This window comes from Alexandromys fortis, unplaced genomic scaffold (assembly GCF_014885135.2).
Source record: "Alexandromys fortis isolate MF-2015 unplaced genomic scaffold, M_Fortis_MF-2015_v1.1 scaffold_78, whole genome shotgun sequence".
Taxonomy (NCBI): Eukaryota; Metazoa; Chordata; class Mammalia; order Rodentia; family Cricetidae; genus Alexandromys; species Alexandromys fortis.
The window spans coordinates 1,517,647-1,541,971 of record NW_026067977.1 but is presented as its reverse complement, the minus strand read 5'-3'; the positions used below and the strand labels follow the sequence as shown (position 1 = coordinate 1,541,971).

Sequence of the window (24,325 nt, the reverse complement as noted above, 5' to 3'; positions counted from 1 at the left end):
TGCACTTTATTCCAAGTAGTGCACGATTAATAACTATTTTCCTAATATTATCCCATCTTTACTCCCATCCTGCAGATGGAAAATAGAGGTTTAGGGAGGCTAGGTTAAGCCGGTCAGCAAGGCTGGGTGTGTAATCCCAGCCACCGGGAGGTGAACACAGGAGGAACAATCCACTAAAGGTCAGTCAAGGCTACCTAGAGGTCTGTCTGGGTTCAGGAGACAGCGTCTCAAAAACCCAAACCCAAACCCAAACAAAAACAGCTCCTCTCAAGGCCTTCTAGATAGTTAGGTGGTGCGGGAGATTCTCACTCTTTAACCTTAATTCTGAAGCAGAGCCATCAACCACGTGCACTGGATTTAAGGGCAGTGTCCCGGGGTCCCCCACCGGCAAGTAATAACAGCCCACAAAACCCTGTGACATTCTGAAAACAGCCAAGCTGCGGGGCTTTCGGCATTTGTGATTCCCGGGTCCACTAACTGCATGCACCACAGGTGGTCCCGGGGCCAGAGAATCAGCTGCTTCCTTTTCCCCAGGACCACGATCTCACCTCCAGCCAATTTGCTCGAGGACTAAGAAAGATTTCCAGGGCCCATCTAAGAGTTTTCCGACTTCACAAACACCGCGCGAGACAGGCGTGGGCTTCCACTCCCGACTCCCGCAACCAGGGAGCCATTGGTTTCAAGAGCGCCAAAAACTCAGAAAGAAAACGCACCCGCCAGGGGAGGAGGTGAGAACAGTCGGGGCTAGGGAAAGCAAGCACAAGAGAGGAGAGTAGCAGACAGAGCGAAAAGTATCCGCTCAACTCCTATGTTGGTGGCGACACAGCTCCTCTCTATTGCGCCTGCGCAACGCTACCTCCCGGCTACCCCTCCCCTTCGCACCCGGAGGTTTACTTGTCTCTCGGCAACCATTGACCCGGGGAGCCAATCAGAGGGCGGCGTTCGCCCGGCCCCCGCCGTTAGCGCCGGGCGCAAGGATCCCGCGGGGCCGCGGCCAGCGCGCCCCGCCCTGGCTCCCCCGGGAGGCCGGCCGCGGGGCGGGGGCAGGGGCGGGGAGCCGCGGGGGAGTGGTCAGGCCGGTTAAGATCGGAGGGGGCGGCGGCGGGACCGCTCACTCGCGGCAGCTGTCTGGGCGCCGTAGTCACCGCGCCGCTCCTGCTGGGGGCTGCCCACGCCAGCCACCTGCTTGTGTCGCCTCCTCTTCCAGCTCCCAGGTGAGTCCATGCTCCCCCTCCTCCTCAGGTGTGAGGATGCTGCTGCGGTCCGGATGCTGCTGCGGTCCGGCGGAGAGTCACGCACTCACGCTCCCGGGTCCGTCCCAGCATAACCTGGCGGGATTCCTTAGAGATGGAGCGGAGATACCGGCAGGTGTCTGGACCCGCGTGGCTCCAGCGTTCCTTGCTCAGGCTACCTCCGTGAAGGAGCGCAAACTTTTCGGAGACTGCGGCTGGGGTTTGGCAAACTTGGGCGAGCTCCCGCTGGCCGGGCGAAAGGAGAGTGAGTGGTGGTCGCCTCCTGCTCTTTCCCTGCCCCTGCCAGTAGGTTCTCCAGCTCTGCGCTGTGTCCCTGTGGCGCGCGCACCAAGGCCGGAACCGGGGCGATTTTGAACCCCGCGGTTTCGGCGGCGTAGATGGAGACGCAGCGGTCCGGGACTAGAGCCTGGCTGGCGACGGGAGGGCAGCTTCCTGGGCTCGGTGCCCAGGATGGCGGCCGAGATCCTTCTCTCTTCTGGGACTGTGGACATCGCGCTCGGCCAAGAAGCTGCGCGTCTCTCGAAAAACTTCTCGAGAATACGGTGACTGGGGAACCTGGTTCCTCCCCTTTGGGGATCGAAAGTTGCCTACCGCGTGGGCTGAAAGCCATGTAGAGTTAGTTGACTCTGATAGCGGTGCTGGTGGTGACTTAGAGGCGCGGCTGTCCTGTAGCGTCGCGGTCCCCTAAGAGGGTAGGAAGGACATTAGAGGGGGTTGAGGAACCTGCAGTGCCAGCTGGTAGCCCTTACCCCTAAGTTCTGACTGTTGGCGAGCGGGCAGGCTGGCGATCTCCAAGTCAAGGAGAGCTAGTGAGGAAATGCTTATTTGGTGTTTCCAGAATGCAGAACTTCCACCTGTCAGACCTGGGTGGTCTCGGCCCCTTTTCTCCCTTCTCCCCCTTTAAATGTGCAGAAACCGTTCTGCAGGGCCGTGACTAATTCCTCGTTTTAAGCCCCTTCCCCCTCAATTTGAGGATAAAGTGCCTACAACGAAAGACTTAATAGATTAACAGATTTGTTAAGAACAGCTATATATGTAAACCGTTTGAATTGTGACAAGTTTGGTATTCTGGAAGTAAAGTTAAGATGGTTAGATCCTCCTAAATTAGACTTCCAGCTGCCCCCTCTACCCAGGGAAGGAGGGTGAGAGTAGCCATTGCTGGCTACAACAACTTCCAGTGTAATGTGCTTGGCAAGTTAGCCAGTGAGCCAGAAAGCTTGCCAGGCAGCCAAGAGGGTGGTAGCGGACCTTACCAAGAATTCTACGGTGCTGGAAGTCACAAGAGGTGCGTCCCCCCCCCCACACACACATTTTACCCCGCAGTTGAAGGGTGTGGAGAGGGGATTAAAGAAGCTCGACTTTCCCCTCCCTGCCGCATCCGTATCAACAGTGGTTCTGTCCTTGGCTATTCTTGTTTGCTGAGATAGAGATCAGGTAGCTGAAACCTTGTCTCCGAAGGGACACCTTGGTTTTGGAATTCACAGATGTGAGTTAGGAGATGTTAGAAGGAATATTTTGATGTTTGGAGTAATTATTATCTGCACAGGTTGTTCCTCACTATTATTCAAATTGTGGGGGTGGGGTGCTCCGTGAGAAAGGTCCCGACTTCTGTGAGTAACTTTCCTGTGCCCCCCTAGAGCAAACAGCCACACTTTTCAGCGTGAGTTTCCTCCCATAATACCTACCTTGTGTCTAGAGATTCAGTTTGTGAACCCTGGAGGGAAGGGCTTGGCTCTTGGCCCGTTGGTCAGAGTGAGTGAGGATGCCAAGGGTTCACTCCTCAGCGCTTCTGCCAGTGTAAGTTACCAAGCCTTCAGCTTGACATGCAGCCTCCCCCACCCTCCACCCCATCTCCCAGTCAGGCACACACATAGCCTGCATCCCCCCCAGGGTTCAAGGCCAGGCAGATTTTCCTTGCCTTGCACTACCCACTAGACATCCCAGCAACAGCTCAGCAATGAAGATGATTTACAAGTGGGCCCTTAGCTAGGCTCAGCTGTTACAGATTTGGAAAACTGCATTGAATATTTCCTTGCTTGCTTTCCAGCTTCATCCACTAAGTGGTACTTTTGTCTTTATCTTTCTTCCTGGCTCTGCCATCCTGGAGTCAGTCAGTGAGGAAGGAAGGGCAGCCCAGGTTAGATTTTTTTTTTTTTTTTTTTTGGCCTGTTTTACCATGAAAAGTTGTAGAAGCCCGAGGTGTGTTGTAAGAGTTAAGCTGGTGTTTGGGGGTTTCTTATCTCCTTCCTGAACACTTCATTGAAGAAACAGGAAAATATGGAAAGATGCCTCCCCCATCTTGGTGTGTTGACTGTAGCCCATGCAGCTGTGTTTTGATGATGCCAGCTTCTCCGTATTCAAAGAACTTCTCAGGAGTTTAAAGCTGCCTGAGCTTATCTCTTAATCTCTTGGACCCAAGGTTTCTCCCACTTTTTTTTTTTTAACCTTTCAATTGGATGTATTCCTTGGAAGGTAGCTTTTATTTAGAATTTAAATAGATATTAAAAGCATCTTCACCCAACCCGACTTTGTAAGAGGATCTTATGAACTGTTTCAAATTAGTATTCTGCACAGCTGGCCCCTGTAGCTTGTTCTTGAAGTGTTTGCAGAACTTTTTGGAACAACAACTACAACAAAAACTTAATATGAAGAAGTAATTACTGACACGAAGCAGCTCCGTGTGTAAGGATGCTTTATGGTTTCGGAGCATTTTCCGCTGTGGGTCATTAAATTGTGAGGTGTTTATTTCTTGGATGACTTAGGTGGTTGAGTCAGAAAGTGCTTTCTAGGTGGCGTTTGGTGCCAGGTGCTGGGGAGGCCCAGGGAATGGTATGCTAAAGGCCTCTGGAAGAGCTTTGGAAGGGAGCAGCGGGCTGCCTTGATATGCTTGAAGAACTTGCTTTTCTCTCGACTGCCTCAACCCCTCCTTGCACATGGACCCCAGAAAAGTGGGATTTGTAGTCACTGCAGAGTCCTCATCCCTGCTTAGAGAGTGTATGTATGCATGGACCTTCTGCTGAGGGCTGCCTGCTGTTCTCTCAGAGAAGGAAGCCCGCATGAAGTAGGCGTTCTCCTCCTGGATCAAGGTACCGGATGGAGCTTTTTGCATCAGAGGAGCCGGTCTAAAAGGCTGGATGGTTTCTGGGAGGTCTTTCCAGGGACGCCTTAGCAGTGTAGGTTTGGAGCTGAGGAGCAGGGAGTGCAAACTGACCAACAGCTGAAACTCCTGAGCCCGGCCAGCCTCTAGCCCCACCCCCTGAGCTCTTTCACCCTCCTGCCCTCCCAGCCGTGCGCTTCTCCCAACCCCAGCTCGCACACTCAGCCTTTCTCTCCGTGTTCACTCAGCTACTGGCTCTGCTGACTCGTTCTTTTTTTTTTTTTTCTTTTTGTTTCCCACTGTCATCACTGACCTGGTTTAGGGGACTGTAGACAGGAACTGGATGAGGGGAACAGCGCGCCTCCCTGTCTCTGACCACTGCTCAGTCCTGAGTGCGGAGCACTCCAGTTAAGTTCCCAGGACCTGCCCATCCCCAAGGTCTCTCTGCAGGCCTCTAAGATGCTATTCCGGATGCTTTCCGTGCTGTTCCATGAGTAGGTCGTCCCTACCTTGTCTTGCAAAATACAGACTTAGATGTTTGGGAGGAAAATTGAATACAACCCATCTCCCCCACCCCCTCCCCCAACTTTGTTTGAATGTCTTTGGGGCCTCTGCAGGCTCAACAGATCTTTTCTCATTTGAGGGCCATTTTATCCCACATCTCTCTGCTCCAATATGTTATGGTTTTCTTTTCCATATTTTCTTGTTTCCAAAAATTTAATATAGAACTAAAGGCCTTTTTTTAAAAAAAAAATGAAGTCCCTCCCCCCCTTGTCTCCATATCTGGTCTCTTTTTTTTTTAAAAATGAGTGGAAGAAAATTATTTAGGAATCATAAACAATCTTCTTATCTCATCCCATCTCCTTAACTTCTCTCCAGACTTGGCCTCACAGGTATCTTCTACCTGGCCTGGCTATGCCCCTCCATGCTCTGTGGCGATCCTTGCCTCTGCTGGTCATGGTTAGAGCTGGGCATCAGGGCTCTGCAGCTGCCCGAGGCTATAGCGCTATCTCCTGGAATATGGGACTAGAGAAGAATGAATAGGGCCAAGACACAGGGATGTTTGCTCTGCGGTGAATCTAGGATTCAGCTCTGCTGCTGCTATGTCCCCTTTCAGACTGTCGTAGGCTTTATGCTGACTTCCTTGCCTTGTGGGCTGCCTTTCACTGGGGCGACACCTGGGCACTGAGCCTGCAGACTGTCCCTTTCCTACGCCAGGGTTTCATGTCTTCCTCTTCATGCACAGCAGACAGTCATTGCTGCCCCATAGACATATGGGAGCAAAGCCTGGAAAAAGTCATTCAGACCATAGATCTACTTATCTATTTAACTCAGTATGTCAAGTCATCAGTACGAAAACACGGTAAAAGAGATATTTTCTATCCTTCCTTAGTCTCAAGTCCCTGAAGTCGGCTGTGCATTTTGTATTACCCTATGCACTTCTGTTCGGACATTCTACCTTTAAAAGTCCTCAAGAGCTGCACAGCTCGTGGCTACTCTGCTGTATTGGGCAGTGCAGGGCTAGACCATGTGCAAAAACGTTTTCCTCAAATCCTGATTCTGTGTGTGCAAGAAGCAATAGTGAACCAAGCAAAATCGCGGAAGAGTGTGTACAGCTCTGTGGGCAGGGGTCTCTTGTCGCCTGCCTTCTGACCGCAGAGGTCTAGGGGGGGTGCTTACAACACATCAGGGACCTGGGTATCTGAACAGATGAGCGGCAATTCGGTCATCACACCGTGGTCTTACCGGTCAACTTTCATCCCGCAGGACAGGCTTGACTCCAGCACCCAGGCTGTTTGAGTCCCCCTCCGTTGCTTGTGTTTTAATAGTTTTTCTTAGCGAACAGCTGGAAGAAGTGCAAATGAAACCTAAGATTGGCAGGCAACCGGGGCTGAGTTTTACCAGCAGGTAAAATGTGCCAGCAATGTATCAGTAATGAAAACCTAGCAACAATTAAAAAGTTGAGCAAACATGCAAGAGGGGTGAGCTTTCAAGGCAGAGATGTCTGGGAGATCTCTAGGGAAAGTCTGAGGGCCATCATGCTGGTGACCTGGAGTCTTGGCTCACTGGGCTCTATGCCGGTCGGGCACCAGCTCTTAGAAATTTGGCACAGAAGTAAGCTCTACGCTGTGGTTTGGTTTCTTCCCATAATGCATACTCCACAACGTGTTTAACTTGAGCTTGTTTCTCTCTGCCTGTTCTGGATAGTGCCTACAACCCGGAGGTCCGCCACCTGCTATGTTTTAATAGCCTTAATCTGACTGGGGGGGGGCATGTGAAGTTCTTCTCGGCATGGAGACTGAGGCTAGCTCACATTCAGACATCTGTGGGTGGGGTGTGTATACCTGTCTTACCCTGATAAGTGTGTATTTGAGAGCTAAGCGTTACTGGGCCCGTTCCTGATAAGACACGGGGATGCTGCTAGTGACTAAGACAGGACTTGTAGCCACTTTCAACTGACTGAAGTCTTTGTTTGGGTGGCTGATGACTCTGAAAGCTCCGAGCTGGAGGGCTAGAGGGCCTTTGACTGTGGCTTGGTCCTCCTTAAACAGCCTCCTCTCTAGGAGCCTTGTTTTTCTTAATCCAGTCTACCTCTAAGACAACAACAACAAAATGCTGTCTTTGGAGAGCTCTTCATGTGAGCCGGGACTGGTGGCGTCTCGGATTTAAAAACTTGTGGTATAGCAACAATTAACTATTTCTAGTTCAGTTTGTAGGGAAGTACATGGTGTTGACACCTTGGGGGTAAACACTCAGATACTTTCTGCCTAGCTGTCCACTGACAGTGTCTGTGCTCTGACATTATTACATTTGCAATGACTTCAGGGCATTCTCTTGAGCATTTGCCCTTCCCAGTCATGCCTCTTGGAGTATCTGCCCCTATGTTTTGATTCTGTTCTGTGCTGGCCCCACCATGACTTCTTCCAACATTATCTCTCTGCCCACACATGCTTAGGCATCCTACTTTGAAAGGTGGGAAGTAGCTTTCTGTTTGGAGTCTTGTACAGGTAGTGTCTGGACAGGGCCCAGTTACTGATAACCACTGGGTGTTGACATCCCTAGGGTAGCAAGAATCTGAAGGTTTCCCCCAGACTCTAGAAGCTTGGTGCTGAGCAAGGCAGCCCCATCCTATGCCTCGGGCCTCTGCCGTGGGAATCTGACTAAGCCTTTTGCCTTTGGTAGACATCAGTGCGAACTGGCTACTGATAACTCTGAGAAAATGAACCTGACTGCTCTTCGGGCTGATGAGGTAGAGGGACTTGATTGGGGGAGGGGGAGGGAAATGGGAGGTGGTGGCGGGGAGGAGGCGGAAATCTATTAATAAATAAATTAATTAATAATAGTAAAAAAAAAGAAAATGTGTTAGAACAGCAAGGGAGAAAAAGCCACCTGTGAAGTCCAGTGTCACACTGACTCAGAAGTGTTTTCTTGGGGCACAATCTTCTGACCAGCGACAGCTATTCTTGTGAGCTGAGGTACAATGGATTATGGGCATTTGGGTGGGTTGATTGTAAACAGGACTGTACTAATTATGTGTGGGTGTGTAAAATCCCTGACCTGAACCACCTAAGGAGGAAGGATTGATCTTGGCCCACAGATTTAAGCTATGATGGTTGTGGGGGTGGGACACAATAACGGGAGAGCAAGGCAGCTGGTCACACTTTGTCTCAGTCAGAAAGCAGAGATGAACACTGGTTCTCAGTTTGGTGTCTTGTCTTTATTCAGCCCCAGACTCAACCTGTGGGGAGATGCTGCCAACATTTGGGGTGGGTCTTTTCCCACCTCTGGTAAAGCTTCCTGGCAAGGCTCTCCCAAACATACCCAGAATTGTGGATCACAGATGATTCTGAACCCATCAAGCTGACAGTGGAGAGTTACTGTATCTCAGTGGCATCTTGGGAGAAAGTTGGCGTAGAATACACATTATTGTCCTTTAAAAAAGAAGAAGAAGAAGAAGAAGATTACTCTATCTGATCCTGTTGCTTTTGGGCTAACTCATCTAGATTATTCTGTATACTCCAAACACACAAGTGCCTCTGATTTTCTTTTCTTTGGTTTTTCCAGACAGGGTTTCCCTGTGTAGCCCTGGCTGTCCTGGAACTCACTGAAACCCGCCTGCATGTGCATCCCGACTGCTGGGTTTAAAGGCACAGTTGGATGTAATTTCTTAACATGTGAGGCTGTAAAGGAGTCTCCAGTATGTGACTCCTCCCTCCAGGCCGTGGTGAGGGACTGGAAGCAAACAAATGAAGGGCTTTTCTAAATGCCGCCCTAGGCCCTAGATAACTCCTGGCCTTTATGAACCCAGGAATTCAAGGAGGGAGGAGAGGGGACAGCACCTTAGAAGGCCAAGGAAGGAGGGAGGACAGTACTTTAGAAGGTCAACGAGGGAGGAGGGCGGAGGGAGGACAGGGCTTTAGAAGGCCAAGTTGGGGGGGGGGAGACAGTGCTTTAGAAGACCAACTTCACTTCCACCCTGGTCTTGGTCTTCACTTTTCAACCGCTGGCCGTAGATGTCCATGGGTAGTCAAAATACTTGGCTCAAGCTTGGATGTATTTCATCAGGAGAGCACTCAACATATCAGACACAAATTCTTAGTTTCTTAAATGCATGTGCGTGCACACACACACCTACATATACATACGCACACAATACATATACATACACACCACACATACATATATGCATACATATACATACACATATATGCATATACACACATGCACATGTACACACACACACACACACACACACGTTCCAGCTCTATTCTCTCAGGTAAAAAAAAAATCTTAAGTCGAACAGTATGGGTGCATTGGAAGTGACAGATGGCTTGTCTGAGGTTGGTCCCTTGTGATCTACCCTAGGTTGCTTCTCTTTTCAGTTATATCTGAGGCTAGCCCTTGGGGGGGTCTGGTGACCCTATTTGCCTCTCATCTGTAGAGAAGGTCTCTTTGGTTCTGTTGCTTTATCATGAATCAACACTTCTGATCTCCCAGTAACCAAAGTACAACCTAATGGTTGTTTATTCTGTGAGCAGTACCCACTGCTGGCAAAGCCCATCCGTCATTACTGTTTCCTCTCAGTGTTGCCAGACCATCCTCTTGACCGGCTCCTTCCATTTCTGGCTTCGCTGCTCCTCTGAACCTACTGTCTCCAACATGCGCACACACCCCTCTCTCCAACCCCCAGCTTCCTGGAACACCCTCCAAGTTGGGATCTTAGGCCTTCATCTCTGAAGCATTTACTGTAGCTTGCTTATACTTACTGTTCCAGTTCTGGTAGCTCCAATCAAGGTGGATACACCCCAAAGTCGTCATGACGATGGGGGAGCTGTTAGATACTTCAGTTCTGCGTGTCACCCAGTTTTTTAGTGTCTGCCATCTGGTCTTGCCTCACTCTGGTGGCCAGAATCCTCTGCCACCATCTGACCAAAACAATCTTCCTGCATTCTCTCCTGTTTTTTCTGCATAGTGCCGCCTCCTTCCCGTGGCTACCAGATCAGCTAGTTCTTAAAAGTTTTCCCCCACCCTGTAATACACCTCAGCGACCCCCCTGCAAGGAATAAGAAACCTCGTTAGTCACATTTCTCCCACGTACCGGCAGGGTGTCCTCGGACAGTTTACAATGTGCATGTCCTCTTGGTTCCCCAGTGTACCCCCCTGAAATGAGGGGAATGGCATCTCCTTTACAAGATTTTCAAGGACGCATGAGGATTTGTTTATGCACAGCGCACACATGGAAGGCAGCGGGCAGCTTGTGCGAGTCGGGCCTCCTCCTCACCGCGCCAGCCCTAGGTCAGCAGGCTTGGCAGCAAGTGGCCCTTCCTGCTGAGCCATTGGGCTCTCATCACTGCTTCTGTAGAAAGCTGGTGATCAGACACGGTTAAAATCCTGACGTCACTCTCTTGCTGCCTACCTGGGATGTGGCAGAAATTTCCGGACTGAACGTCCAGATGCATTTCCTGCCCTCTGGCCACAGCTGTGGTGGCTACTGGCATGCAAAGCTCCTCCAGAGGACCCCGTCTTTGTCAGTACTAGCTTGGATGGGGCTTCTGGAGGGTGGGTAGAAGTTACCCGGTGGGAAAAGGATGTGGGAAGAACCAGAGGAGGTTTGTTTTGAAATAACAAGCACGCAGCAGTTGCATTTTGTGAAGTGGGACTTCCCAATCATGGTGGCCCATGGGTGATTTTCGGTGTCTCTCTGGAAGTCACCTCTAAGCTACTTTGGAGTCCTTTGGTTCTAAAGCCTGCACAAAAGTAGACAGTAAAGGGTGACCCACTCTAACAGAAGATGGTGTGAGGGTGAGGAGCCACAGTTGGTCAGGATCAGCTGCAGCTTGCGTTTTTGTTTTATTTTATTATTATTATTATTATTATTTTGCTTGGAACCAGTGAATCTGTGTTTTGGAAATGTTTGTCTGAGCAGCAGTAAGGAGTACTTATCTAGTGCACTTGTGGGCTTGTGATCTGTGTGGTCCCTGGGCGTCCCCCAACCTCCTGCCCACCAAGGCCCCTTAAGCCTGAGGGAGGAGTCAACAGTTCCAAGAATTAGGGCCGGGGCTCCAGGGATGGGTTCTTGCTCTCTTTATGAGCCATACTGTTTAAACTGGGGATGCAGGAAGTTTGGCTTGTGAGGGGTTAGACGGGAAGTGATCCCAGCCGCTAATTCTGCCTGCTAATTCCTTTGCTTTTACTCATGCTGACCCTGTGCTGTATGGTGAATGAGAAATATCTGACCTGGGGGTTTTCCTCACCTGGCTCGCTGAGGTAAGAGGCAGCGTGGTGAAGATTGTTCTCAGTTGTTTTTACTTCTGCTTAAATGCCCAGGTGTTTTTAGATGCAACAAAACGACCTCTTTACCTGTAGAATCTTCTCTTGTACCCTGGAGAGCAGGGCGGGGGAAGAGTTTGTGTGGGAGATATTGAAGGAAGTAGCGCCCCCCCCCAAGCTGGGGGAGTCTTGGTCCCATGGGTACATTAGAATCCTCAGGCGTGTGTGCCCAGGCTTGGTTCCTGCCATGGGTAGCTGCTAGCCTGACCTGAGGGATTTACCAGGGAGGTGCACGTTTTATTTTCTAAAAACACCATCCAGCAGCATTTTGCCACCAAGAGAATGTTGATAGGCGATCATGGTGCTTCTTTTCTTTCTTAAACCTACCATAGTCAGAAGAAGATGTAGCTCTGTTTCCCCGAATCTCGAATGAATGGTGGGCTGCAGTAAGAGAGCTTCACTTCTAGCCTCAGTTTCCCTGATGCTAGGCAGTCACGTCTACAACTTCCATGCTAAATATCGCAGGCCTGGAGAAACCTTCCTTGGTTTCATAGAGAACCCATCTCTCTACATGCAAAAACTCCGGGGGCCAATCTCCATGCCTAATGTCAGGCACCAAAAGACTCCTCAATGTTGATCAAACCACAGGCTTTTATGAAAGCAAATGGTTTCAATGTCCTTAGCATGCTTGTCCCCGTCTCAAACATCTGCCTCCTCCACATGGCCACCTGAGCCCGTTCATGCCTCCCCTGGCTGTGCCCGAAACCTCAGTAAGCTATGCAGCAGGGATCCAAATGGAGTCTCCATTGCAGCTCATCCCCCTTGGATAGCTCTGTTCTGGGCAGTGAGGCAAAGCAAGCGGAGCATCTACCCTGACCTCAGGGAGTTCAGGCTAACCCTTTGGCACAGGTTATCTCCTTCCTCCATGTCTGCAAGGCCTTTTCTCTAAATGTGTGGTTTCTTCTTTGAAAGAAGCAGCAGTCCGGGAATCCAGGAGTCCCTAAGAGAAACAATTGTTCACCAGTAATCAGACCATCAAAAGGATTAAATATTGTGAGGATAGAGAGATGGCTTAGTGGTTAAGAGTGCTGGTTGTTTTTCCAGAGGATCTGGGTTTGAGTCCCAACACCCACAGGGAAGCTCAAAACCACCTGTGGCTCCAGTTCCAGGGGGTTCAAGCCTGTTGCTGGTCTTTTTGGATACTGCACATATGGTGGTATATAGACATACATGCAGGCAAAACACCCATACATATGAAATAAATATGTACATATAAAATAAAATAAAAATGTATTTAAAAACAAATATTGTGGTGGTGGGGAAGAGACAGAAATCTTTAATAAATAAATAAATAAATAAATAAATAAAAAATATTGTGAACTGAGTAGGCATTTGGCCATCCAGGCCTATAGAAGTGCCTGGATTTTCAAATCAATGTGCCCACCTTTGCTCTTTGTATAACCACAATGGATCTGGTTCTCAAACATTGTTTTGAATTTACTGGACTTTAAGTTAAATTTGTTTCCTAGCCACTATTGTGTTAGTTCTGCTAACTAGAATTTGCCCTTAACTGGGGCCTTTCATGAGCTGAGCATGTTTGTTTCATGTGATTCTTTTATTTGGAGCTTACATAAGCGTTGATTTAAAAGCAGAATTAGAACCGAAACTGCTGAACCAAGGCCTGGTGTGTTATCTAAGCACCCAGGGCTACAAATTGGGTTTATTCTTGTAAAACCAATGTTGAAGTAATGTAGGAATATACTTGTGATATGTGAAATCATCTGATTTTCAATAATAGTTACAAGATTCTTCATATATATTTAGAAATTTGTTCACTTTTAATTATGTGGGTATGTATGTGTCTGTGTGTAGATCTGTGCCTGTGAGTGCAAATACCCTGGGAAAGCAAGGGAGGGAGTTAGAGTCCCTGAAGCTTGACTTCTACATGGTTGTGAGTCACCCAGCATGGGTACTAGTATAGCCAGACCCAAGTGCTGTGCAAGAACACTACACGCTCAGCCACTAAGCAGTCTCTCCAGCACCACCAACACCACACCCCACTGCCAAATATCTTAAGGATTTCTACTTTTCTAGTGAGCTAAGAATTCCTTAGGTAAATTTATAAATGCATTTGGGTCAGCTCAGCTTCGTTTTAACTAAGTTACGGTAAATTGAGAGAATTAAAGGCCATACTCTGGATGTGACATCAGCCCATGTCCCATAGTGTGCTTTTGATGGATTCCCATTTTTCCCCTCAGAGTTTACTCCACTCTTCATAATTCTATCCAAAGAAATTCATATAGAAGATGCCAACATAAGACTCTTGAGTTCCTGAAAATGTACATACTGCCTTAAAAAAAAGTTCTTGCCACTGTTAGCTAATAATCAGCAAGACGGCGTAGCAAGGGCGGAAGGGCATAACAAGGGCAGCTTTGACAGATCTGAAGTGAGAAGTAGCTGCCCTGGGAAATGGTTGAAAAAGTGTTTTGATACAGAACATTGGGTAGATAGTGTGAGTTGAACAGGTCTGTTACTTTGAGTTGTTCTTTTAACACAAACAATGGATGTCTTTTTATTTTAGAGTATGTTTGGTAGAAACTTGACAGAAGGCAGTCCCCCTCTTCCCGCATCCCCTGCAGAGGCCAGCAGGGAAAGCTTCCAAATTGGCTTGATTGATTTGGTGCACAGATAGGAGAAGGAGGCAGGGAAGGGAACCGAAGAAATCAGACACCGGGGAGCAACCTAGTAGAATTCTCAAAAGATAAAGATCTTAGAATGTGCTTCATGAGATTTTTAATTTTTATCAGTGAGTGCGTCTAAGTCCGAAGGGTACAAAATGCCTCCTTTCCCATGCCAAGCTGAAGATGGCGCTCAGTAGAGACTGAGGTGTGTGTGTGCTTGTTTAGGCGTGAAGTTTTGTGTGCACAGGTTTTCCACTTTCCCACTCATGAGTCATTCTTACACACAGCGCAGGCACCCTCCTTTTGAACAACTGCAGGCGTCTGTGCACAGCTGTGCACACTCGTGAAATTATTTCACCCCCTTCTGCTGTTGGCCATGTGTCCTCTCAGCCTCCTGACTGTCCACCAATGCCTGTCTCTGTGCATACTTGCAACTAGCCTAAAATTTAGAGACTGGATAGAAGGGTCACATCAAAGGATAGTGAAATTTGAAAGTTGAGCGTCTCACCTAGCTCTTCAAAGAGCCCAGGGACCGTGCACCAGAGGCGTCTGCTGTCCCATACATGAACTGAGCTGCCGCCATGGGTGAAAACCAGGCTCTGGGGTTTTAGGTTGCTCACCCTCTGAGTGAGGTTGAGTATTTTGTGTCCGAGCCACCGTTTATACTCCTTCCTATTTCTCTTTTGGGGTCTTGCATTTATGACTTCTTCCTTACTAAAGAAATGAATACTTTGCCTAAAGTTATGAATGTTTGTTTACGTATGCCTTCTGAATGTTTTGTACCAGGTAAATAGTTTAATTTTTGTGTAGCCAAAGCTGCCTGGTTTCGTGACTGGTTTTCTGTGGTCTAAGAAGGCTTCAAGGCTCGCCTACTGTGTGAACTTGTCTAGAAATTCTGGGTTTTCTTTAGTTACTCCTCAAGTTCTTTTTAGTTCCAACCCAACCAACAAGATCAGTGGTTCTCAACCTGTGGGTCAGGACTCCTCTGGGGTCACCTTTCACGGGGGTCACCTAAGGCCATCGGAAAACAGATATATTTACATCACGATTCATAACAGTTGCAAAATTACAGTTATGAAGTAGCAATGAAAATAATTTTTATGGTTGGGGGTCAGCACAACATGAGGGACTGTATTAAAGGGTGAAGCATTAGGAAGGTTGAGAACCACTGAACTCGATCTTAGTCTTTAGTCCCTGTCCTAACCAACTAGATCTTATTCTAGCAGGAGATTTCTGACAGCTTTTAAAAATATATAAATGAAGGATCCAGATATTTGTTTGTTTGTTTCTCAGCACCATTTTTTTATTTATGGGTTGTTTATTGTTTGAGTTGGGATTTCTCTATTTAGCCCAGGCTAATCTGAAACTTAAAGTCCTCCTATCTCAGCCCCCCTGCATAATTTTGCCTCTACTGTTTTGAAACACTTCCTTCTTTATACTAAATCTTCATATGTATTTGATTTACGTAGTTTGAAAATTCTGTCCCAACAATTTGTGTAGTTCCAATTGCAGTTCCTATCTTCGCGGCTCTTTCCCCCCTCTTACAGCTGGTTACCTCCTTTCCATTTCCAGAACATTTCGGGCGGTTTCCACCCCTTCTCTCATGTGGCCCTTACAGATACCCAGTCTAACATAGGTTTCAACTTCAAATTTGCTGCCAACTTAAAACTGTGTGAAGATTTTCACACATATACTTCTTACCCCAAAGGGGAGAGTTGTGACTGCTAGGTTCTCTGTGGTCCCCACATAGCCTTCTCTCATGTTCTAGAACAGCTCTGACTTTAGCCCTATATAAATAACTTTTATTTTGGCACTTTTAATTTTTTTTTTTAAAGCTTGAACCAAAGGCCTTTCCTGCAGTTATTCTATGCTGTAACATTACTAGGGTTCTTTTTGGAGCCTTTTTACAATATTTTCTTTGCATCGCATGTGCTGACCACATTGTGACTTATCAGACCTGTGCCAAACCTGTGAGCCTTGGGAAGTTTAACAGGTGACACACAGCATAACGCCACTCAGCCAACAGGCCTGACTGAAACCCACCTCATCAGACTGCAGGGTCTAGCTTCTAGCTGTGTTCCAGATAAGGCTCAGACCATAATACCTTCCTGAGTCTGTCCAGACACGTCTACTGTATAGATACTGATCACGGAAAAAAAAAAAAAAAAAAAAAAAAAAAAGAAGAAGAAAAAAGAAAAAGAACCACCAAGTATAGTGAGCTCAGAGAAGAGAGTCAGCTGTCCCAAATCTGGCTTGAAGGCAAATGCCAGCCACAATAGATGTTAGGTGTGCATCGCAGGCTGTGCTTGCTGTCTATCACCGGGGTGGGCTACCCTCAGATGGTCTAAATAGCTGCGGACTCTTTTACCTTCCCCTTGACAAATGCTCTTCTATAGCAAGTGGAGGGACACTCACCCCAGAGCCCACTAGAGACCGTTTTGATCCTGGGGAGGCTGGCCATTTCCAGCTGAGCTAATTGACAGACATTGAACTTGTGTGTTACTGTGCTGACCTGAAAGGCTCCTGACACCCCCAGATTATTGCCATTTCTAGCCATACGCTGCTTTCCTTTCCTCTGTTGTTCCAGCAACAGCTCACCATGGCTTTGTTATCTTATGTCCCCTCTCTGTAACTGATCGCTTTCGTGGATTTTCTTTTGGCCCCAACAGAGACAGTCTGTCTTTTGTCTGTGTGTTGTATTGACTTCCTTCCACCAGAATTGTGCAGATGACACACCACCTTGGGTTGGAGTATTATACTGTCAACGATCTTTGTGATAGGGTGCTATAAAAGCTCATCCCCACATGACTAGTGGGACCCTGGCACTGTTAGGGTGCTGTAAAAGCTCATTCCCACATGACTAGTGGGACCCTGGTACTGTTTGGGTGCTGTAAAAGCTCATCCCCATGTGACTAATGGGACTCTGGCACTGTTACAGCCACAAATCTCTGGACCAGGGCAGGCTCAAAATCTATGTCGAGCCCAAGGAAAGTGCATTGACGTGCATTAAAAAGCGGCAGCTTCCAAACAATGAAACTGGGTCTGGATAAATTTTTGTCTGCATAGAACTTTGCAGGGGGAAACCTTTCATTCCTGGTGGAATTGGGAGACTGCACCAAGACCTCTTGTTTCAACTTGTGTCTGTCTAGATGACATCCAGTTAACGTGAGGACACAAGCTCTTTGGGTTTCTGAGATACCAATGTTTTGCTTTTATATATTAGGATTTCTGGTAGGCCATCATTTTGATCTTTTTTAAAATAAGATGTACTTCCCTGTTACTAAAGTGTAGCTTACTGGTAGGCACTTTGTTTGCATGCTCATGGTCCAGGGTTCAGTCCCTGGCATGCTGCATGAACACATGCACACAATTATTGGGAAACTTTGTGGTTCTGGCGTGCGAAGTATGAGAACTGCTTTCTTTCCCGGCTTGGATTCAGTTTTAACTTTATTTCCCTAAAGGAGCTTCAAGGAATGCTTCTGCGGAAGGCCTTTGGAAGTTCGCCTGCCCTGAGGCTCTCTTTGCATCCTTGCTGAAGGATGCTCAACTGCAAAGCTGATCTGACTTCTGGTTGACCACGGCTGTCGTCCTACAAACAGCTCTGGTCTGTCCAAGATGATGTAGTATTTGTTGTAGGTAGATTAGGCCCATGTATGAAAAGGAAGTGGTGCAACAAATGGAGCAGTGGCGTGTGTGTGTGTGTGTGCACGTGCATGTGTGTGTGTGTGCATGTGTGTGCGTGTGTGTGTGCACGTGCATGTGTGTGTTTGTGTTGCACTGGATAGTACGTTTTAGGTATCTACCGGTTTAAAATGTAGTTAGGGAGCTAAAAGCAGAAGTAACTTCTATAGAAACCAGAGAAAATTAGGAAAACACACACATTGTAGAAAGTCTTTCTCCATCCCACTAGCCTGCTTCCAAATAACATAGAGACTTATTAATTATGAAAGCGTGGCCTTTAGCTTAGGCTTGTTTTTAAATGGCTCTTATAACTCAAGTCATCCATAGTTTTAGTAATCTACATTTTACCTCTATCCCATTCTGTGTGTCTGACTTGTTCCCTGATGCTCTCATGCCTAGATTCATCTACTACATTGCTCTCTGCCATATACCTATACCTCCTTCCTGCCTTGCTATTATTGGTCATCCAGCTCTTTACTACCAATCACAGCAGTGTATCTTCACACAGTGCACAAATATCCCACAATAACAGGTTCTATTTATCTGCACTGTTATAGGCTCTTTAATGTTGTTTGGGTGACGTGGTTAGTCTGTCTGCTTTTCTTCAAACAAAGCAGCCTTCTCCACCCCTCCCCCACATAGGACAAGCAGATCACCAACAGCAATAATAACAAAGCAAAGCGATGCCCTCATCCACCCTGCTGCAGAATGAAGCTTGTGCGTTCGTGGTGCTTAATGTGTTTGGTGTTCACCGCCATGCTGATTAGCAGGCATTGTAGATGGCTATTTTACAGGAAGGTGATCAGTTGGTACCTTTGAGCTCCTCCGCTGGCTTTGCCTTGCCCACGTGAATCCTAACTCTGTCTCTCACCCCTTTTCAGCTCCCCCTGGCCAGAACATCCCCCAAGATGGCAGAGGAGGGCAGCAGTACCAGGGACTGTGAGTCCCTCAGCGTGCTCAACTGGGATCAGGTTAGCCGGCTGCATGAGGTCCTGACTGAGGTCGTGCCCATCCATGGACGGGGAAACTTTCCAACCTTGGAGATCACCCTTAAGGACATCGTCCAGACTGTCCGCAGTCGGCTGGAGGAGGCGGGCATCAAGGTTCAGGACGTCCGACTGAATGGCTCTGCGGCTGGCCACGTTTTGGTCAAAGATAACGGCCTGGGTTGCAAAGATCTGGATCTCATCTTTCACGTGGCTCTTCCCACAGAGGCAGAATTTCAGCTGGTGAGAGATGTGGTCTTGTGTTCCCTTCTGAACTTTCTGCCGGAGGGCGTGAACAAGCTCAAAATCAGCCCGGTCACCCTGAAGGAGGCCTATGTGCAGAAGCTGGTGAAGGTTTGCACAGACGCAGACCGCTGGAGCCTGATTTCCCTCTCCAACAAGAACGGCAGGAACGTGGAGCTCAAGTTTGTTGACTCCATCCGGCGCCAGTTTGAGTTCAGCGTGGACTCCTTTCAGATCATCCTAGACTCTTTGCTCTTTTTCTATGACTGCTCCAATAATCCCATCTCTGAGCATTTCCACCCCACCGTGATCGGGGAGAGTGTGTACGGGGACTTTGAGGAAGCCTTTGACCATCTCCAGAACCGGCTGATCGCCACCAAGAACCCCGAGGAAATCCGAGGCGGGGGTCTTCTTAAGTACAGCAACCTCCTGGTGCGGGACTTCAGGCCTGCGGACCAGGAGGAAATCAAGACTCTCGAGCGTTACATGTGCTCCAGGTTTTTCATCGACTTCCCAGACATCCTGGAACAGCAGAGGAAGCTGGAGACCTACCTTCAAAACCACTTCGCCGAAGAAGAGAGAAGCAAGTACGACTACCTCATGATTCTTCGCAGGGTTGTGAATGAAAGCACCGTGTGCCTGATGGGGCACGAACGCAGGCAGACCCTGAACCTCATCTCTCTCCTGGCCTTGCGGGTGCTGGCAGAGCAAAATATCATCCCCAGCGCCACCAATGTCACCTGTTACTACCAGCCGGCTCCTTATGTCAGCGACGGCAACTTCAACAACTATTACATTGCCCATCCTCCAGTTACCTACAGCCAGCCTTATCCTACCTGGCTGCCCTGTAACTAACCTTAAGACCTGCTGGTTTCCTTAGTGGGAACCCATTTAGGGCAGGGGCTCTCAGGTAGGAGAGCCTCCTCCTATAGATGTAGGTGTTTGGCTTTTTAAAGGGGAGCTCAGCTCTGACTCTGCTTTTCTTTGTGAACCCATTGGACTAGGTCCTCAGACTATCTTGAGCCAACCCTAAAAGGACCCGGTATCACAGTGCCACTCTGGAAGATGCAATAGGAAGTGTGACCTCTCTCCACCTTTCTAAGATAGTCACTAACGTGTCCCTTCCCAGACATTAGCACATGGGATTTGAACTCTGCGCAGTCTCTGAGGTGGGGAGAATTGGGTGGCATCTGAGAAGTGTTTGAGGCACTCTTCTTGGCTAAGCCTACAGTCCTCTGCAGGCTCTCCTTTAGGATTCTCAGCCGCTACCCCGCAAGCTGTGCCAAGAGTCTCCTATTGTGTTGGTTGTAGTCGGCCCCCAAAGTGATAAAAAAAACCCACCAGGGTGCTCTTTGTGACTGAGTTTTCATTCACGGGACTGAGTGTGTCTGTCTAGTCCCTGTCCGCAGAGCTGAGAATTTCATTCATCAATAAACCAAAGCCAATAGCTGAAGACTTGAGATCTGGTTGGAAGTGGTTTATGGTAGATGCTTGGCTATATCAAGGAGTTTTGAGATATTGTGGAGAGAAAAAAAAATGACCTTTTCTTGAAATGTAACTTGAAAACAAAATAAAATGTGGAACATAATGTTAAAGTAGAATTGTGGTGGTGGCGGGTGGCGGTTGTCAATAGGAAACACGAATGTTTTGTTTTTGTTTTTGTTTTTTTCTATAAGGAGTTCTTATTGAATGATATGTTTTTCCCCCCTTTATTGGCTCTCTGATGACCGACTCTTGTTTGATCTTTCTGAGAGTAAGGGCTGTGTTGTGTTTAGAGTCACTGTCGTATCTGACATGAGGTTCTTCCCGTGGTTTAACTGGAAGCCCAATTTTTTTAGACATCATTCCCAGCATGACAGCTGTTTTGCTGGAGTACCTTGGCCCCTTCTTCTCCAATCCCTTCTAAAATAGCGATTTCATTCCCTATATATTTTTCACAGCAGGATAATTCGGGAATTTCCGGAGAAAAGGGTGACAGTGGGCCCACTCTTGAATTTCACTTCCCGTCTCCAAGTTGCAGGGAAGCAGGGCTTTAGCGTCATCTGGCCTTGTGTGGTCTAGCTACCAAGGCGCTTTGACATCACTCTGCTGTGTTTGGGGAGGAGTCAAGAGAGTGACGAATGACCCTTGTTACTCTGTAGACTTCAGCATTATGTTTATGTTCTGCACTTTAGAAGGAAAACAGTGTTACTAGCTGGTCCAAAGCCAGCAGGCCACGGGGAGAGATCGAGGTGACTGTCACCTTACCTAGAAGGTTCAGGGGAGAGATTTCGCCCTTTGGAACTTTCTGTGGGATAGTTTAGAAGGCATGGCATTGGGACACCAGTGGGAAAGGCATTCGGTATTGCCAGCAAGCTTGATTTCTAAAGTCATTCCATAAGATCCATGAGCTCAGTTTTGACTTCCGGCAACCATAAAAAAAAATTCAAAGATCTGGGCGCTTGCTTTATATCTGCTTTAAACAACCTAGTTATCTTCTTGCAAAAAGGTTTAGTACAAATGAAGTGGCTGGCCTTTTTCTAGTGCTGTGTTTTCAAGTTTCTTCTGGAATGTGCTATATTGCTCCCCTTAAGAGTTGATTGAGGTGCATCTTCACTGGCCTCCACATTAAGTTAGGTCACCAGAAGCCACTTAGTATAACTAGTTTCTACTGCCCTGTGAATCTTCGTTATTTGTGAATTTCCTGGCTTTGAGTTCTGTGAGGGGACCTGAGCTGCTTCCGCTTTGGAAGGTAATGAAAAGCCAACCCAGCTTTGAAAATCATCGGTCATCCATGACCTTAGGATGCTGCCATTGTAGTGAAATGAGAAGACGCTTGTGCAGAAATAGGTTGGTTTAATCAGAGCTTTTGAAGTGGGTTGGAGCCGCCCTCAATAGAAGCACTTGCTAACAGAGGCAGAAATCAGAATTGCTTTGACCAAGAAGGTCGGGGACCAGTGGGGCACTGGAAAAACATCCGGTGTCTTTTTGGAATTCTTTCTGCTTTACATACATTTTTCCCCCCTCCAGTCTGGCCATAGTCCCCTGAGGATGGAGAGACACAGGCATTGTAAGCCACCACTATCTGATGGCCCTCTTGGTAGTTTCTTCGCTTGCCCAGCTGTTTTGTAGTTTGAGAATTGATGTGTGTTCTAGAACCATCATGGTAAAAAGTTGCTTTGACCAGAGCTCTGTTTTTAAGATACGACTCCTAGGTTGTGTGTGTCTGGACTTAGAGGTGTGTCTTCCTGCTCTGTGAACCTTCTGCCAAACCAGAAACAGGCCAGGGAACCCTGTATTTCAGAAACTGTGCTGCACATATGTATCAGACACCCTTACTTGTAGTGACTCCAGCGGTTCCTCTTTGTGTGTGTGTGTGTGTGTGTGTGTGTGTGTGTGTGTTGGGTAATGTGAGACTTGGCCTTGGCAGAGGGCACTGAAGGGCAGGTGCACGCTCTTTTGAGTCCGTTCTCCCAGTCTGCTCTTCAGAGTCAGTGACAGCTGGGATGAAGACAGTGCCTTTGCCGTTGAGTGCACGCATGCACGCACGCACGCACGCACACACACACACAAGCTTGGTTCTTGGCCTTGAGCTCCAGGCTCACCCTCCGCCTTACCCTGGCAAGAAGATGCTGTTCCCTGATCAGTCATTGCATTGCTGAGCTGAGACTCCGATTCCTAACGCCTCTAAATCACATTCCCGGTGACTGCTTGTGGACTGGGGGAGGCATGGCCTACACCTAGGATCTGGTGAGGAGTGAAGTTGAGTAGGGAAAATGTTTGTATTGGTTCTTGACTTTTTTTTTTATTTTTTGGCTTTCCAGTGTTCTCCCCCTCCTGTTTGACTTAACTGAAAATTTGTGTCTTTAGTGAGCTGTGTGTGGATCTGTGCCTTGTGGTATTGCAGCAAGAGTTGCCTTGCTAAGCCCCACAGTCTACTCGCCTTCTAGCTGGTTTGTCGCTAGCCCCGTCATGGTGGTTTAGGATTTTACCCAGTACTGCTTTAGTTTTGGGAAATTGTGCCTTTCGGAACCAACTTTGATCTTTCTTCTAGTGCTCTTTCTTTTACTGGGATGCTGTTTCAGGACACTGCTAATGATCTTTTCTTAGGCTGGGGCCCTGTGTCAGGACACTGCTGGTCTTAGTTCAAATGCTATCTTCTAGAGGCGGGGCTAAAGTATCACTATCCAAGCATGAGGCGGTCCTGATGGCTCTAGGGCATTGCTTCCTGGGTGTCTAATGGACCCTACATTGGGGAAAACCCTTGGGGGTGGTTCTAGAAATTGAAAGATTTCCGAATTTTCAAAGTTGGATTTACATCATTATTCTGAGACAGAATTTCACAGCCGATCTTGGAATGTAGTCTAATTTAACCAATTGAATCTAGAGGGTGGAGGAGAGGCTCTTTAACATCCTGGCGACCTCTCAGGATTATTTGTGGGGCTCTCCGAGGAAAGAAAATTACTTTTTATTTTTTTGTGAATTCAAGTGCCTTCATCTTGTTTACCTATCACTTTAAAAAAATACTTTATAAGCTTACAAGAGTTCTGGAGTTTGCCTGGGCTATTGAGATTATTTGGTGCAAATTCTCATGTGTGCTTGCATAGGAAGATGAGGTGACCATCCACTAAAGAGGAAGGAGCTGATTAACATGATTTGTGGTCTTTACAAAAGAGAATCCAGCTACCTGACCTTTGTGTGTATGTATGCACGAACACTTAATTTTCCCGAAGCATCTATTTATTTCCAAATTAATATGGATGAAAATAAAAATGCCCATTGGACTACACCGGAAGCTATCCGTTTCCGTATTTGCATAAACCCAAAGTGTTCCTTAGTTCTTCCTCCTTGGTAATGGTCACTCATCTTCTTACTTGATGCAGATGAGATTTCTTATCAGTGCAAATGTATTAGAACTTGATGAAATAAAGCTTTGAGTTTGAGAAATAAAGATATATTTAAAAGTGTAAAAAAAACCTATCTTGTCAGTTATGATCCTTTTTTGTTTTTTGGGTTTTTTTGGGGGGGGTCTTTGGTGGTGAATTTTAGGTTTGAGGAAGACATGGGGATAAAAAGCCTGTTACCACTGTCCACTTTGGCCAGCACCATGACAGGTTGGGGAGGGGTGTGGTTACCCCAAAGGCCCTAAATCCCTTTTCTAAGGTACCTGGCTAATTTAGGCTGATCTTAGTCTCAGACCCCAGATCAAGCCCAGTGGCTAATAATTCCTCCTGTAAGTGATGTCTCCCCTTACTGGTTTCATTGCAAATGAAGATCTAACTTGCAGTCTCAAGGATACCAGACAAGCATCTACCTGTGATCTACATCCCCAGCCTCGGGGTGTTCTAAAATAATATGGCTTCACCAGCACCTGGTTTTATCTAGTGGCCATGGCTCCATGATCATGTCAGTAAGAGACCCCGGATAGTTACCCATCCTAAGCAGTGGCTCTCACCTCACTCTAAGAAATACCCATATAGAAAAAGGATGTGGCTGATAGATAAAGGGTTAAAACAGTTCTGCTCCAGGGTGCCCAGCCCTTTGACTTGTGACATGACACAGTTATCTACATTCATAGCTGTGCTGGGGTGCATGTGGTCTCTGGGCTGCAGGTTAGACACCTCTTAATTTCTT

At 47.5% G+C, this 24,325-nt stretch overlaps 1 protein-coding gene across 1 annotated transcript; it reads left to right on the top strand.

Annotated features, from left to right (window-relative positions):
- Nucleotides 1–1,108: 1,108 nt before the first annotated feature.
- Tent5c (terminal nucleotidyltransferase 5C) lies at nt 1,109–23,656 on the top strand. Its single transcript, XM_050157572.1, has 2 exons — nt 1,109–1,214; nt 18,365–23,656. Exon 2 carries the CDS (start codon nt 18,392–18,394, stop codon nt 19,565–19,567), a length of 1,176 nt encoding a protein of 391 aa, XP_050013529.1. The 5' UTR covers nt 1,109–1,214; nt 18,365–18,391; the 3' UTR covers nt 19,568–23,656.
- Nucleotides 23,657–24,325: the final 669 nt, after the last annotated feature.

Excerpts from the sequence above, each read along its gene's own strand:
- Tent5c (XM_050157572.1), top strand. The coding sequence starts at position 18,392 with ATGGCAGAGGAGGGCAGCAGTACCAGGGACTGTGAGTCCCTCAGCGTG.